We start from the raw sequence: 16,612 nt of genomic DNA, 5'->3' as shown, positions 1-16,612 counted from the left end.
TTTTAAAAGTAATTTTCACAGTAGAATACCCAGTGATCTGAGCAAACTATGTAACTCCCACCAGTGACCCTGAAATAGAAACTAACCTCTTAAAGCTATTTCTCAGTACATAAAATACATTCATAAGACACTTCTAAAAATAACTCTCCACTGTAATTCCCTCCTTATGCATCTGGTCAGAGATGTCATATTTCCTCCACAGAGCTTCCTTTTATGTTGCAACAGTAAGAATCTCAATTTCAAACTGAACCAGAACAATCGAGAACTACAAACTCCTTCACAAGGCATGGTTATTTTTATTAGTATTTTATATAAATTGTCTAAAAATGATGGGACATCTTACATTGTAACTGCAATATTTTTAACTGCAAAATAAAGCAATTATAGTTGAAAGTTCTGTCTCTGCGCACCCCTTTTATTTCTGCTAACACATGGTCCGCCACGAAAGGGTCAGTGTGATCTTTGCAGACTGTAGATAAGGAATATGACCATGGGAAACTAAAGAACAGGGCATTAACCACATGTCAAGTAATGCAGAAGTTTCAAGTTTGTCATCTGTATATGAAACCAGCAAACAGTTGGTTATATAATTGGTTTAGTTATAACTGGTTAAATAAACATCCTATTAAATAAATGAATAGGATGTAGTTGGTAACTTCCACTTTTCCCTCCAACTGGTGGTGTTTTGGCAGGCAGCCACATAATCTGCAATAATCTGTCACTGCTCTGAAGACCCACCCACTTCCTCTGCCCCACCCCATTCAAACTGTGACTGGGATACGAATGGCATGCTAACATAACATTCAGACAATCATAAAAAACCTCCCTATCTATAAAAACTAAAATTTGCATAATTTGTACTTTTAAGTATTTAACATTCATAAAGTTGAAGGAAAAAAACACTGCGTAATATCACATTTCAAAGATTACTTGAACGATTTAATTTCCTTTTTTATATATTAGAAAGAATACAGCCCCCAAATCAGTAAGATCCACTGCAATGCTTCTAGAATGAAAATGCATCCTAGGTACAGTGATAAGACCTTAATTTACATATTAACATGGAGAGTGTGAGGAGTTTGGAAGTCAGAGTTACACACATTTCATTTAAACCTTGTTCCAAAAGCCTAGTCAAGTTGGTAAAGAAACTATTAAGGTAGCTTTCCTGGTTTATAAAATATTTTGCATTAACTTTTTAACATATAAAATATGACATGTTAAATTAAAAAAAACTATTTACTTTCCTATATCATCTAATTCCACATGGTTTAGAGTAGCTCCATAAATTATTACCTTATGACTAAGATATTTCATTTTTTATATTTTAATAAGTAACTAACCTCATGTACTAAAACAAAAAGTTACAAAACAAAATAAATGTGATCAAGTCTTCTGACTTTTCTGTCTCTAAATTTGGTATTATGTTCAAGAAGTTACTCTGGCGTCTCTCCTATTTTCCCTTCTATAAAAGAAGAAAAACAGGAGGTAATTTTGTTAGATCTCTAGGATGAATAGTATGGCATTTTTAGTTACTTAATTTTGAAATATTGTTTTGCAGTAATAATATAATCATTAGAATAAACTGCATCCATTTAATAAACATGGCCTATAGTATATTTAAAATTTAAAAGACTTCTGACAAGATTTTGATATTTTATTTGCAGCTTGGTATTTACCTTGCTAATCCAGGAGAAAGGAAAAAAAAAATCAAACAATTTTTGAAAAAAATTACATCGTTATTTATTTGTACAGTATCAAACTACAAATTAAAATAAATAGAGCATATGAATCCAGTGACTTTTGAGGTTGATTACTCTCAGCTGGACTTTGAGCTAAGGCCATAAATATTCACATGAAATTCTACAAAGAGTTCATTAGCAATATTTAGACATAAACCATATTTATAATAAAATACTAAATGTAAAACGAAACACCAAGCTTACAGTAGATCTTCTCAAACGCACGTCCTACATTTCCAACCCAACATACAAAAGACTGAAAATTTTTTATCTAGCTACAGCAATAGTAAGATTGCCCCAGAGGTGGCTTTCTTTAAAAGCTGCCTCTTAATCACTTAGAGAAGTTAAAACTGAACTCAAGTGGTAAGAACAACACCATGCTATCAGCACCTTCATCCCGAGAAAGGAAGTTATTACAGACAGTTTTATAAATGAGGCTCACAGAGAGTACTTCCTGGTCAGGCAGTTAACGGCAACAGCATTTTATACAGCTTTACATTTCGACATTTTGAAAAGAATGTTCTAAAAACTTTTTCTGATTTTTTTCCCACCAGTTTGCCCAAAAGAGGAAAACTTGCTCAAGCTAAACAAGTGTCTTGTAAAAATCTGCAAACCTCTACCAGCGCCTACCGTTATGGAATCATGTAAGTATTAGAACTGATTATTATTGACAATAATATCAGCTTAAATTTTAATTTTACATTTATTTTACAGTTACATCCCCCTCTATTCCCCCCCATTTCCACCCCGTGGGCTAGAATGAGGTTTCCCACGACACATTAGAAGGTAAAAGAAAGAACTTAAAGGAGGATAACTTACCAATTCCTTGATAATGAAGAAAATGCAAATAATTCACATTTTAATTTTCAAATGTAAAGTTAATTCTCTTTTAAACATATATATATATATACACACATATAAAAAAATCAAGAAACTGTACAATCCCTTAGTAAGGACCTGCAGATAAAAACAGCGTGACCTGGCTGCTGCACGCTACCATGGGTATGGCAAGCTTAAGTATTTCCTGCTACAACTCCCATTGGTTCCCACAGGTACAAGTGGCTATGGGTGTTGCCAGTTCACCCCTCCTTCTTTAAGTGAACCACTAAAGGAAATTTCAGGTCGGCACAATCAATGCTAAGAACTACTAGGGCAAAACTACCTTGGGCTAATACCAAGAGTCTCCCAAACTAGGTTGATTGTGATTTAATAATTACCTAATTCAAAAGGGCTGGAGAAAATTTATTTTGACAGACTTTCATGATTTTTTCTAAGAGGCACTGCTGTTAAGATTGCATGTGACTTCACTCAGCAAATATGTATTAATTGCTTTTTCTGTCTAGAGCACTGTCCTAGGCACTAGGAATATAGTCATGAACACAACAGATCAAGTCCCTGTGGTCATTCACACACTATCTAGCAGACTTTTGATGATTTCACGTACATATAATGAAAAAACTTCATTAGGGCAGAGACCAAGGAAATCCGTATGGGATTTGGGAAAGTCAGCTGTAGTGCCCATTACTAAAAGGCACTGCAAAGGATACCACCTTAAACCTAAAAGAACTTTTCCAGAACACAGTACATAAAAGTAGGTGTCTTTATGTTTTTAATGTTTCGAGAAGGCTATGTTGGAGGCAATGACGTATGTTCCGGCAGGGAAAAGGAAAAATTTCTTACTATGAGTCACCAGTGACTAAGTTCTTTTAATTCAGGCTTAAAACACACTTCAAACCCAATTACTTGAACATGCAGAAGAATGATAACCCCAAATTAACAGCTGAAGGTTGATGTGACCCATTTTCTAGGTTAATATCAGCATCTAAGAAAAACAAGTGAAGTGCTTTGAATGGGGCAATGCTCCTCTACTGCATTTTATTATAATTTTCCTCTTATTAGTCTTTAATGCCTATGGGTCAAGTCAGCAAGCTTCCATTAGATTTTGTTACAATGAACAGTTTTCTTAGATTTTAGCCAGAGTGAGACACAATCATCTTTGGATATAGGGTGTGGTTGGCAGGAATGGCTTTTATTTGTATTCAGTAAAAACAAATACATAGTAAATTCAAGGCTGCTCACAGAAAAATGTGAAACCCAGAGAGAAAAATGTACAGATAAACCCTGCTCTTCCAGTTCTTGTATACTTGACCTTCTTAGGATTTTACTTCCTTAGGTTTAAAATAAAAACCTTTTTAGCCAACAAAATAAAGAAATTCCAAAGGCCAAATTTAGCTAGCTAGTCTTTCAACAAATATTTATTGAGCACCTACTACACGTTAGGCATTGTTCTATGAGCTGGGGATACAGCAACGAATAAAGCAAAAATCTCTGCTTTTGTAGACCCTAAATTCTAACATAGGGATATAAGACAACCAAATACATAACATATAAATTACTTGTTATGTCAGAAGATAGTAAGCACTATAGAAAAGAATATAACATGAAAGGTAGGGATAACAATAAGTTTATCTGTTCACAGCTGCAAATTGCTTACATCACAAAGAAACTTTGCTTTGAAGACCAGAGTGTAAGAGCTCTCCCAGACTCTAACTCAAGAACAACCACCTTATGTTGCAAATGACAGAGAATCTTATTTTTTTTGTTGCTAATACCTGGAGAAAAGAAAACAAACTTTCAAAGACCTGAAGTTACAATTCATTCCTTATTGATAAAACCATCACATAAGGAAACAAAACTAATCCCAGACACTCAAGAGTCAAAGGTCACTTTAGGAAATATTATCATTCTGGTTTTAGTATATGTGCTGCCAAAGGGAGCACAGGAAATATTATAATTCTGAATGAGAACATACTAATTTCCATATACTTGTTACCACTAGCATTGAACTGACCAACTGTGAGGTTCAGAAGTGAATTTTTTAAAACTCCTCATGAGAAGATATGTTTATTGCTTTGAGGAAGGGAGGAAAGGAGAGAAAGAAGGGGAAGGGGGAGGAGAAGGAGGGGGAGAAGGAAGGGGAAGGAGAAGGGGAAGAGAGGAGACAGCGATTGAGAGAGCAACATCAACTTGTTGCCTCAAATCCGTGCCCCCCCAGGGGATCAGATCCGGAACACAGGTATGTGCCCTGACTGTGCATGGAACACGCAAGCTTTTAGTGGTGTACGTGAGGATGCTCCAACTCCATCCAATTGAATCAACCAGCCCGGGCCAGAAGTGAGTTCTTTACTTAGGAATTATCCCTGTTTTCGGTACTAGCAGCAACAATTATATTGAAATATTATCTTTGAACCTAAAATAAGCATTTACATTTAATACAATTCGACAAATATTTATTGAGCAGATACTAGCTGCAAGACACTTGATTAGATGTATAAGACACTGTCCTTTTAAAACCAAGAAGATGGACATCTAGGAAGCATAAGACAAGTACAAACCCTACAACGTAATATCAGAGAGAATATTAGTGCAAGAAGAAAACATCAAAGCGAACACTGAGGGAATTCAAAGGAGAGAGTTGGCAGGATGAGAGAAGGCCTCTTGAAAGATAACATTGGAGGTAGGTCTGAAAAATGAGGAACAGAAGGCATTCTAGAGGGGAAAATGGCAGGAACAATGAAATATAAATGTGTAATCTATACGTTTATACAGATTATGGGCCATAGGAACCTAAAAACAGATTGCTAATTCTGTACTGACTCAGTAGGCCATGGGGGATTATTAAGGGTTTTAACCATGCGAGTGACAAATTCAGAGTTGTATCTAAGGGAGCAACTGCATATACATAGGGAAGATGAAAAAGAAGACTGAAAAATTGTCACAGTACTTCTTCCCTAGCACCTTAGTAAGGTCCTCATTAGCTCCTTCTTGGACCATTGAGAGGTACAAAGTAGAAAGAGTACTGAGTTAAAAAACCAAACTCAGTTGGATGGAGTGATCGATGCCATTGTCTGCATGACCTAGGGAAGTCACTTACTCTCACATCGCAATTTACCTGTGTGTGAATCTACTAATTACTGTTTTATTTTATTTTATTTTATTTTATTCTATTTTATTTTTTTGAGTTAGGAGCCATGAATTCCAGCAAATGATTAGATACTGGGAGTAGGAAAAAACCCAGCAATAAAAAATTGTTTCAAATGACTAAAATAATAAGCAGCTGCCATTTGTTACACACTTATGTGTTTGTCACTGTGCTTGGCACTGTACATAAGTTGCTTCATTTATTCCTTAGGAGAATCCCATGAGGTATGTATTATTATTTTACAGATAAGAGAATTGAGAACTTTACGACTTAAGTAACTTACCCAGTGCCAGCCAGCTGGCATGGTGACAAAGCCAAAATAGGTGCCTAGGAATCTCTAAGGCTAAGGCCCTTTCTCCTTCTAATACAGTATTCTGTTTCTTATATGGTAGATAAATAAGGACAACACTTGTTCTTGTGTTCCCCAAAAATTGTTCCTTCTTTTGCTACCCTTTTCATATACGAAAAGGTCTCAGGGAGGCTAGGAACAAAGTGTGGACATAACCTAGTTATTTGTTGATCACTAATTCATTTACTCTTCCAATTCACATCTATTGAGCATCCTTCATACTTTATGCCTGATACTGTACCTGGCAGGGAAAATGCAAAGATAAACAAGACCCATCTCTGCCCTCAAAGTGCTTACAAGCTAGTAAAAGGCAAACATATGAAAATAAGGAACTGGAATACAGTGACAGAAGGGATTTTTTTTGCACAAGAGACAATGGAAGCATAAAGGTGTATGGAGCAAAATATTGTAATTTTGTATTTCAGCTATTAAATCTTGGCTTGGATCGTTTAAAATTTATACTTATGTGGTTTGGGGAAATATTTGTGTACAAATCTTTTTGTACACACACCCCTTTCAGTAAGTAAGGGCCAATGTTCACAACAGAAGGAAAATTAGCCATGAACTATGATTCTGTTTTGTGTGCCTACTGCCAAGAGTCATTAGGTGATTAATTTATTTAAGAGAGCATTCCTCATTGGTTAGTGTCATCTATTGTAGTGGGCCAATAAAATGGGTTTGGACTGTCATAGCCTTGATTGCTATGGATACAAGCCAGTGTCATTAGACAGAAAGTGAAACATACTCCATAAAAATAAATATATACGAGTCCTGGTTTGAACTAGAAGTAAAAAGTTATACCATTGTCCATCAAAGACAGTGGAAGAAAGTAAAATCGAACTCTTTCAATGAGTACTTTGATAATTGACTAATTAAATATTAAGCATATCGAAGCGTACAATGTGGGGTTGATTTTGTTATCCATCGGTTCTTTGAGGCCAAAGGTGAAGTGAAAGAGCCCAAAACACTAGACTCCAGCTTACAAATTCCAGCTTGGGAACTAAAGACACGTGGGCCACATCGCTTTGTTTAATGGGAGGAGGTTTTGCTAGGTAAAAAATGTTATTCCAAGCCATCTTCTTTTTCTCGCTCCCTCTGGGGATGAAAAATGTGTATTGGTGAGATAGGCGACAATGGTTAGGGGGCTGTCCTGTGTTAACAAATCAAAACACTGACCCTCCAGTCTTGCTGTTGGAATACAGAAATGACTTAGACTTAAAATATACTTCAATGTCTCTAACAAATCTCAAGTAGGAAAAAAATTGTGTTGATTTACATAGTATTAGGTGACTTTAACAACATATGTATAGCTGAAATCATAACATTTATCAGTTTAATTCCTACTGGTTATCATAAAAATTCTAAATAGTTCTTTTTTTTTAGTTTTTTTTTTAAATTTTATTTTAATAGTTCTTGTTTTTAACTTGGGGACCATAGGTTAGAAATGAGTACGATCACATTTTGGCCTATAAATGAAAATATATAACCTATAATTATAGGTAGCTGGATGTCACTTATTATTATTTGTTTTTTACTAAGCTGAGTCTGAGTTTAAGAAACAGTAATGAAATTTTAATATAGCCTCATAAATAATGAAGCAACCAATCAAATCACTAAATATAAGGCTGAACAACTACAAACTAAACTCCTTATGGTGAAATGCAATTAATTACACTATTTTGCAACTCAAAACTACTAATTCAAAACTATCTTCTGATTGACAGGAATCGCTCATTGAAAAATGAAAAGAAATTAGAAAATGTCAGATTTCTCTCAGTAGTCACACACTTTTACATGGACTTTGTTTTCTTTTTAGGGGGGAGGGAAGGAACAAAGTGGAGGAAAAGATTATAAAGGAAAAAAGGCTTTAAAACAAAGACTTTAAAATAAAAGTACTGACAGTTTTCATTCATTCTCCTATATGACTGAAATCACCAAATCTGCACACTGGCAAGAGATGAGAACTTTTTTTCAAATTGGCTTAAACATTAAAATAAATTAGATATCAAGGTAGACTCGCATATTACAATGGTTTGACTGTATAGGACTCAAGCGGTAAAGAAAGTATAAAATGGGTTATTGTATTACTGGGCAGTACGTGCATCCTGCTAAACTAATAGTATAAGAACTGCAAACCAAAAACAATTTACATTCTGTGGCTGCTGTAACCATTCACATGGAAGTGTAAGGCTCCTTCTTAAGCTCTCCTTTTGATTATATTTTTTATCGGGAAAGAAACAGTTTAAATGAGCATAAGTGTACTAACTTCACATATTTATAGTTTTAGAGTTTTATTTTATGAAACAAATGAAAATAAATTCCCACAGAATTCCTACTCTCCTACACCCCTCCTCTCCTCCAGGAATAAACAGTTACTTTAGGCCCCTCCTATCACTAAAAATTCTATTACAATGAATCTCTCTTCCACGCCTCTGGATCAATATCATGACGTAATGTGGTTGAAATGACTGCTTTAGTAATCACTCAGGGGAGTATCAGAACACTTTCTTTTCTTACAAGTAGATAAATCCAATGTTTTATCTTAAGGAACTACCATTTGTACGGGTCACGAATGGGCTAACAAGTATGATAAAAGAGTTTATCTGCTCCAACAGTTCCATTACTTTGTAGAATTATTGGTACTGAGATTCCCAATCCTTCCACAGACCATTTCGGATGTTTACATGCACTACAGGGTGAATATATGCCCCTTGCAAATAACCTTTTGTGTTAACTGACCTTGTTTTTAGTTGCATTCCACCTAAGGTTCTGGAAAAAAAATAAAATTATGGTTGTCTCGTATTTAACATTTGTATTTGCTGTCGTTGTTCCCCTTATCTCCATGACTGCCATTTCTTAGAGGAGGACTTCTGGCTGGTGGATTTTTCATAACCACACGAGGTTCCACACTTTCTGGAGCCAGATAAGAAGTGTTCTGGATCAGGTAATATCAAATAAAATCCCCAGATGTCCTCTAATATCACCCCGATGAGGATGACTTCTGGAATTTCTATCTTGGGTTGAAATAGGCGGTTCAGTGTAAGCCTTCTGCATTTTGTCTCTGGGAAATAACTCAGGATTTTTTTCCCCCTCTCAGTTAGAAGCTGCCCATCGCTAAATGTGGGCAAAGAGCAAAGGCTTCTAATAAGACACATTCTAAACCAGAAACAAAGAGGATATCGAAATAATTGTGAAAGGATCTACTAATTACATTCACCATTATTTCCCCAACGCCATCATTTTCTACATTTGCTTCTATTAGAAAGAAACCTGTTGCAAAGAGAAGGGGTAAGGGAGAAGCAACGCACAGAGAAAAACAGGTAAAAAAAAAAATCACCTGCAAAATTGCTGGATGCAACAGTACCAAAGCACGTGCGCTGCTCAGAGCCTTTGAAAGGTAGCCAGGGCAGTGTTAACACACGCGGAGTACTTTGAATTACTAGCCTGGTCGTTAGATTCCTTCTCACATCCCTCAAAGTAGAAGTCTGCCCCCCACCCCGAATTCCCGCCCCCCCCCCCCAACTCCTTTCCTCTGTTTATCTTGGCATTTTAACAGACACACGCTTGCCTCCCACCATGGCACACTGCGCCTGGTTTAAACAGGCTCTCTCTCTCTCCTCGGTTCGTCCTGGAATTACACCTGAAGCTCAGCCCCGGTAGCTTGTCCGACGAGAAGTCTAATTGGAAAGTGCTGCTCGTTTAGCAACTCCAAGAGCTCTTTTCAAAATTGAGCCTGACCTTCCAACTACCTCCAACATATCATAGTGTTAACAGTCACACTGAGCACGCATTCCCCTCAATCTGCACTGTAGACATTGACACTGATGGGCTGCCAGATCTGAAAAAGTTTCCCAGGTCCTTCCGGACCTAGAATGAAAGATACAGGGTCCATGAAAAGAAACATCCCAATCGATCCCAAACGTGGGTGTCCAAAAGGATCCCTTTCTCGTTCGACTTGCTTGCGATGGGCTGAAGGAGCCCGCCCCAACTGCTCACGTTCCGACGAGGCATTTAAGGCCAGGAAGCCCCCTCACTTTCTAGGCATCCACGCCCAGCCCTGAGACGCGAAAGGGAAGGGCCAGCGAGCAGGTCCCGCCGGCCCTCTCGAGGTTTCAAGATCTCGGTGCTCCTGCCAGACCCTCCGGCCCGTGCGTTCTACTTAGATGTTTCATTACATAACCCCCGCTCCACAGTCACCCACGGAGTCACGGGGGCCCAGGCTGTCCCACGCCTCGCACACCACCACCCCGAGGAAGAGCGGCTGGCTGTCGACCCTGCGAGCTGCGCGCTGTCCCTCTGCCCCGCGCAGCGACCCCGACCCACGCTCTCGCGCCTCTCCCACGCAGGGCCCGGGCGTGCTCAGCGCCCCACCCGGCTCCCCACCCCTCAGACCGGCTGGCCCGGTCACTCTGGGGAACCTAGCCCCCCGAGATCTGCCTTCTCAGTTCCTCTCGAGGTCCCCTCCACCCTCAGACTTTCTGCTCCGACCCCATCGGACCTGCTGTCCCTGCCGCCCTCGGGGACGCCCCTCAAACTCGCTGTCCCACCCCTCTCGGGGACCCTCCCTCACACCTGTCCCGGCCCCTCTAGGAAACTCCCCTCAGATGTGCTGTCCCGCTCTCTCTCGGGGTCCCTTCTTTTCAGATACGCTGCTCAGGACCCTCTCAGGGCTCGCTCTCTTCGAGCCCGCTGTCCCGGACCCTCTCGGCGTCCCCTCCCAGACTCACTGTCCCCTGCTCCTCCTAAGGCTTCCCCTCAGCCCTCCTGCCCCAGCTCTTCTGGGGGTCTGCTCTCCACAGTCCCGATTGTCAAACCCGCTCCCGGAACTCCCCTCACTCCTCGCGGATCTCATCCCGCCCGGGGTCCCCTCGCCTAGGCTCACGCTGTCACAGTCCCGCACCCTGGTGCTCTCACCTCAGACCTGCTGTCACCACCCCGGCCCGGCGTCGCCGCCGCCGCTGCTTCCTCTCCCACACTTGTTCCCGAGTCGCTCTTCTGTCGCTTGTCCTCTGGAGGATCCCTAAGTCCGGTCGCTGAGTGCCCCGGCCGGCCTCGCGGGGCCCCCGCCCGCGATCTCTGTGTCGCGTCCCACTCTCTCACGCAGGACCCCACTGCCGCCGCCACCACCGCCGGGCGCCACACAGACCCTCCCGCTGCCGCCGCTTGCTGCTGTCCGAGGTGCGGCTCTTGCCAGGGGTGGCCAATCGCACTCGACTGGGCCGAGCGTGCTCCGCCCCAAGGTTTCAGTCCGCCCGCCCCCGGCCTCCGACCACGCCCCCAGCTCGACTCTGATAGGCTCTCTACTGACCTTCCTTGATCGCGGGGCGCAAGCCTGTGCCCGGATATAGGTACTTGATTGAAGGTGTCTGAGAAGCCGAGCTGTCGATGGCGCCTGAGGATTGGCGGAGTTGACGGTGGGCGGGATGAAAGGGGGCGGGTTTTATTTGGACACGGAAGACCTTGCAACTTCAGTTACTCAAGGGCCAGCTTGGGGTGCGGTCATTCTTGTTTGTGCTGAGCTGTAGTCAAAGTTCATGGCACTCCTCCCCGCTCCTTTACTTTTCTTGGGAAGCTCCCAGAGTCTAGGGCCCTCTGGGACTCCCCTGGACCACCATGTTAGAGCCTTTGAGGAGGACCCCATTCTCCCGCCAGACCTTGCACAGCTTTCTAAGTAATTCTGCCAGAAAATAATATAGCATTTTTCACTCAGTACTTGAAAATGCTTTATGAATTAAGCTCTTTTTGTAGCTTTGTCAAGGGAGTTGCCTCACGTTGTATTCCGTTCAAAAGATGTCAGTTTAATAATGCTCTTGGAAGAAGAAATCTGTATACTAGATGCACGCTCTGCACAACTACTCACCACTGATGGGGCACATTTTGATAGGTACAAGGACAGAGCTTTAGAAATAATCAGTTTGTGAGTTTTGATATTACAGGCGGAACAGGAACTGTGTGGTAGGGGAAACTTGGTTAGCTTTAGCAAGGTTTCAGCAAGCCTATTCAACATACTCTTTTAGGGCCACATGTTTTCATGGTTCTGTGTTAACCAATGGCCAAAGCATAATAAACTTTGACCCAAGTGCAACCCGTGATAACCAGAGACCCACCTTGACCCAAGGTGAAACATGATGCCTGCCAGGGGTGAAAGTGCATCATGTTACCCAGAGCCATTCTTTCTATTTTTGTGAAATTGGATATGTTGATTGAACAATACATGAAACTGAAACCTGCTCCTCTCATCCCTAAACTCCAAAGTTTATAGACTTTGACCAATTGTTTATGAAGAAATTGTTTCATTTTACAAACATGAGTTGATCCCAGGCCTTGTAGGACTTCACTCTCAAAAACTCTCCATGTGCTATTTTTTGTGTCCACTCCTACTGACAAAATTTGCCTTCTACACCCTGTATGTTTTTCCTACTGTTTTAAAATCATGCCGCATTCCAGTTACATTTCTCCCCTGTGAAGTTTGAGTGTTAGGGTAGGCAGAGAGGGCCTGTATAATGGGGTTGGCAGGACTTGAAGACTACTTCCGAAATAGATGTCTTCTGAGCAGTGTGACTTCTGCCATTTGGGGAAGGGATACAGAGGCATTTCAAGATGGTAACAACTTAGTTTTGAGGGAACTTGATTTTTATAGACCTAGAAACACTGCCCAAAACAATTATATTAAAATAGCTAGGTCCTCCTTCCCTAAAGAGTATTAAGAGCTCATTCTACCAATTCTAAGGTTGGCAATATGTACTGGAAAAAAAAAGGGGTAAGTTTTTACCACTCAAGTGTTCAGCTGTGTCTATTCATATAAAAAAAGAAATGCATGACCATTGACAGATGTTATTTGCAATCAAGAAAACAGAAATAAAACATAAGTGAGATTAAAAAAATCAAGTGTCTTGAAAGGAAACCAATTGGCAAAGAAATCAACTCTTTTTCTTTTTGATTCATTAAATCAATGAACTGCAATTTCTAAAATGTTGGTGCTTTTTCTGATGTATAATTACTGCTACTGATAGCAACTCAAGTTGCTCAATACAGTTGATTACGAACAATTACATGTGATCTAACAGCTTAAAAAAAGAAAATGATGTCATTCTTGGGACAACAGACAGTTCTGAAATCTTAGTTTATATATAGACAGTGGACCTACAGTGAGCCCTGAGAATGACTTATTTAGAAGGGGCTTCAGAAGGTCTCTCAACTGCTGGAAAGACATCGCAGCATTCCTTTATGGAAATTCTTGAGTTTTGTTGGGAGGAAGAATCTCTCACAAATATAGCCAAGATTTTAATGAAGACAAAGCACAAAATAAGAAATGGTAAAATAAGTGGGAGAATAACTTTCTGTACTTTGAGAAGACGCTTTGGGGGCTTGTTCAGAGATAAATTGAGTCACAAAGGACCTGAGAATCACACTATTGGATTCCACCCTGTATTTTTACATTGTGTTGAACTTGACTACTTATCAGTTACTTTTTCTCTGGAGACTTGGTACAACGCAGACAGTAGGGCTACTTTGGACAAACCATTTTACAGCTCTGTCTTTTTCCTTGTCCCTTTTCTTGCTACCCGCAATGAGAGAAGGGACATCCTAAATTTGTTCATTAAGCAAAGCTTGTAACACTGTGTCCCCTTCTGTTCAGAGGGAATCACACAAATCAATTGCGGCAGATTCCCCTCTTCTGTTTTTTCATTCTCGTTTTGTTTCTGCATAACACTGTCCTTAAGTTAGCCTAATTAACTTCCTGTAGGCAAATGTGCCAGTTGAGAGCAGGTTAGCAAGTTATTAGATTGGGGGGGGCATTAAAAAAAATATTCTAAGAAATATGAGGAAGCTGTACTGTAGAGGGCCTGGCTCTGAGTCTAAAGAAGGCTGACTGGATGCTATCATTTTTTAGGGCAAGTGACAGCTCTTTCTCATCTGTAAAATCGGGATAACATCTTATTGAGTAAACCTATACAAACAGAAAGGACTCCCAGAGAGCGGGAAAATACTGTTTTGCTGACTCCAGTATGGAATATCAGCATCCTTATCTTTATTTTAGTTTTCAATAAAGCTTCAATTAGGCGAGGAGCCAGGCTCCCTTTTCCACCAGCCAGGGCGGAGCCAGGCTCCTCTTCTTCAGGATAATCACGCAAACTCTAGATGTCTAGGTTTAATGTCGTTCACCTGTTTAAGAAGAGACCACCTCCACCTGCCCAAAGCCCTTCTAACCCTCTCCGACCCTCAAATAGCTAATGGAGCTCGTTTTAGCTCTGGCCCCAGGCGCCGCCTGGCGGCTATTTCTGGAAGTCGCCTCGGAGCATCGGGGTCCTGGCCGTGGTCAGGCTTGCCCAATGGAGTTGCCTGACCCTAGAGATCCGGACTATGTCTCTACGCACTACCCGTTGAGGATTTTAGGGCGGCGATGAAGCAGCTGGGATTAAGGCGAAGGAGGCGTCCGGCGGCCTCTGTACTCCCTGAAAGATGGCGGAGACAGGCGGCCCTCGGACAGCTCGCGACCCGGAAGTTGCCACCGGCGCAAAGCCCCCGTTGCTGAGCGCGGGCGAGAGGGGCGGAGCTTGCCGGAGGCTGGCAAGAGGTCGCCGCGGCTCCCGCTTTTTAAGTTGGCTGCGCCCTCGGGTGCTGCTTCGCGGGCGTCGAGTCTGCAGGGTGCTTAGCCGCGGTTCTCGGGGTGGCTCTCTGAGCTGCTGTCAGAGGCGACATGAGTGCCGCGGGGCTGTTGGCTCCGGCTCCGGCCCCGGCTGGAGCACCGCCGGCGCCGGAGTATTACCCCGAGGAAGACGAAGAGCTGGAGAGCGCCGAAGAAGACGAGCGCAGCTGCCGGGGCCGGGAGTCGGATGAAGGCGCGTCCTTGAGCTCGCTGAGTAGCCCGGGGCGGGGGCGGGACCGCTGCTGGAAGAGCTGGGGTTGCAAGGGAGAGAGGCGGCGAGACTTCCGAGGCTTGGGGAAGGCTGCAGGGAGCGCGGCTCGGGGAAGTTAACCCCACCTGCTCAGGGGGAGGGGTAGCTGTGGGTACGCTGTACCTTACCGTTTTGGGAAGAAGGGACTTAGGGAGCTGTTGTCACAGCCGGAGGAGGTCCCTTTAAGGTTCTGCTTCTCATTTCCCAACTGTCTCTGGTTGAACCTCCGGTCTTCACTGTTTGGAAAGAGAAAACCTTCCACTGGGCGCCCCTCCCCTTTTAGTTCCTGAGAAGATTCGAGCAAAGCAGTTTGGCTTCTTAGTTCCCTGGTTGCTCCCTCGCCCCCACCCTTTATTCCGCGTTCATGCTTTAGTCAGACTTAACTTCGGGCTGTGCAGTACGGTTTGGTTAAAGGAATGGAACCTGGAATCAGATAAAGGTCTAAATTTGACTCACTGAACCCGTCTTTTGACCTCAGACAGCCTAAGCTTAAGTTTCTCCAGCAAATGGGGCTTCCTAGTATTGGCGCGAGGACGGAATGCGATATGCACAGAAAGTGTTGTACTGGTACTTTAAAGCCTGGTACTCAGGAAATGCCCAGTGCTTTTTTGAACCTTTGGGGCGACAGACATAGGAGCAAGGTAGGATTTGGATTTGTTTAATAGTGCCCAGGTGTTATGATTTTACACATGCTCTTTGTATTGTCATCACTGCCTCTCAGAGTCTTGTTTTGCAAACTGAGTTTTACCCTTCGGCAAACAGTGTGAGGAACACTGTTTTGGAGCGATTGAAGGAGCTGGAGGGAGGAGGAGAATGGTGAAGCAAAAGACAAGGGAGACGAGAGAGTCAATAGAGACCAATATATGGGTAGAAGATTCTGGCACAAAATAGGGCCGTGGAAGCAAAAGGCTGGACCAGCTGTCTGAAATGAGGATTATGTTTTATTCATCTCAGTTCCCCAAGTGCCGTGGCTGGCACATGACAGGAACTCAGGGCAGACAGGCTGTGTGGAGAATTGGACCTGTAACCGCCTTTAAAAAGGCAGTTGCATGTGCAGATACAAATAAAGGTGAAGGAACTAATTGATTTGGTTAAACCCTATTTGAAGACAAGGGTTAACCAGAGATTTTGAATGTCAGTCACTTGTTACTTGTACTGCTTTTAGTGCCCACAAGGGGGAGTGGTGGAGCCAAAATTGATCCCCCCCCCCCTTAGGTAAGGCTGTTGAAACACCTAGACATTCCAGTGGTTTGCTTATTTAAAGAACAATGTTAACAATGTTCTGGACTTCCGGCCAAGATGGAGGCATAGGTAGGCACACTGTACCTCCTCGCGCAACCAAGATAGGGACAACAACAATTTAGAAGCAGAGTAACAACCAGAACTATCAGATAATTGAACTGTGGGGAAGTCGGACATCCAAGGAGTTAAAATAGACATCTTCAGACCGGTAAGAGGGGCAGAGTCGGGAAGCCGGGTGGAGAGGTCGCGCGGCGTTGGGACCAGGTGTGTTGGGACCAGGTGCGTAAGACCGCAGCGGGCGGACCCTGGGTACGCAAGTGGCGGCTGGCAAACCCCAGCCAAGGGGTGGCAACTGGAAGACCCAGCAAGGCGGCGATTGTGAAGCAAGGCACTGCACTCA

General features: G+C 42.3%; 2 protein-coding genes across 4 annotated transcripts in view; one reads left to right on the top strand and one right to left on the bottom strand.

Annotated features, from left to right (window-relative positions):
- Window positions 1–11,266, bottom strand: part of TAOK3 (TAO kinase 3) — a 140,841-nt gene extending 129,575 nt beyond the window's left edge. For all 3 annotated transcript variants that reach the window (XM_045842931.1, XM_045842948.1, XM_045842938.1), the window contains exon 1: window positions 10,985–11,266. The gene's annotated coding sequence lies outside the window, so the exon portion shown is untranslated. The remainder of the gene's footprint in view (window positions 1–10,984) is intronic.
- Window positions 11,267–14,603: 3,337 nt separating this feature from the next.
- The window catches only part of SUDS3 (SDS3 homolog, SIN3A corepressor complex component), a 35,971-nt gene continuing 33,962 nt past the window's right edge, over window positions 14,604–16,612 (top strand). Inside the window, exon 1 of the mRNA XM_045843551.1 lies at window positions 14,604–14,913. Within this exon, the coding sequence (XP_045699507.1) occupies window positions 14,772–14,913 (142 nt within the window). The 5' untranslated portion in view covers window positions 14,604–14,771. The remainder of the gene's footprint in view (window positions 14,914–16,612) is intronic.

Source organism: Phyllostomus hastatus, unplaced genomic scaffold (genome assembly GCF_019186645.2).
Source record: "Phyllostomus hastatus isolate PE091 unplaced genomic scaffold, TTU_PhHast_1.1 phas_contig_1162, whole genome shotgun sequence".
Lineage (NCBI taxonomy): Eukaryota > Metazoa > Chordata > Mammalia > Chiroptera > Phyllostomidae > Phyllostomus > Phyllostomus hastatus.
This window is presented reverse-complemented; position numbering and strand designations above follow the sequence as displayed.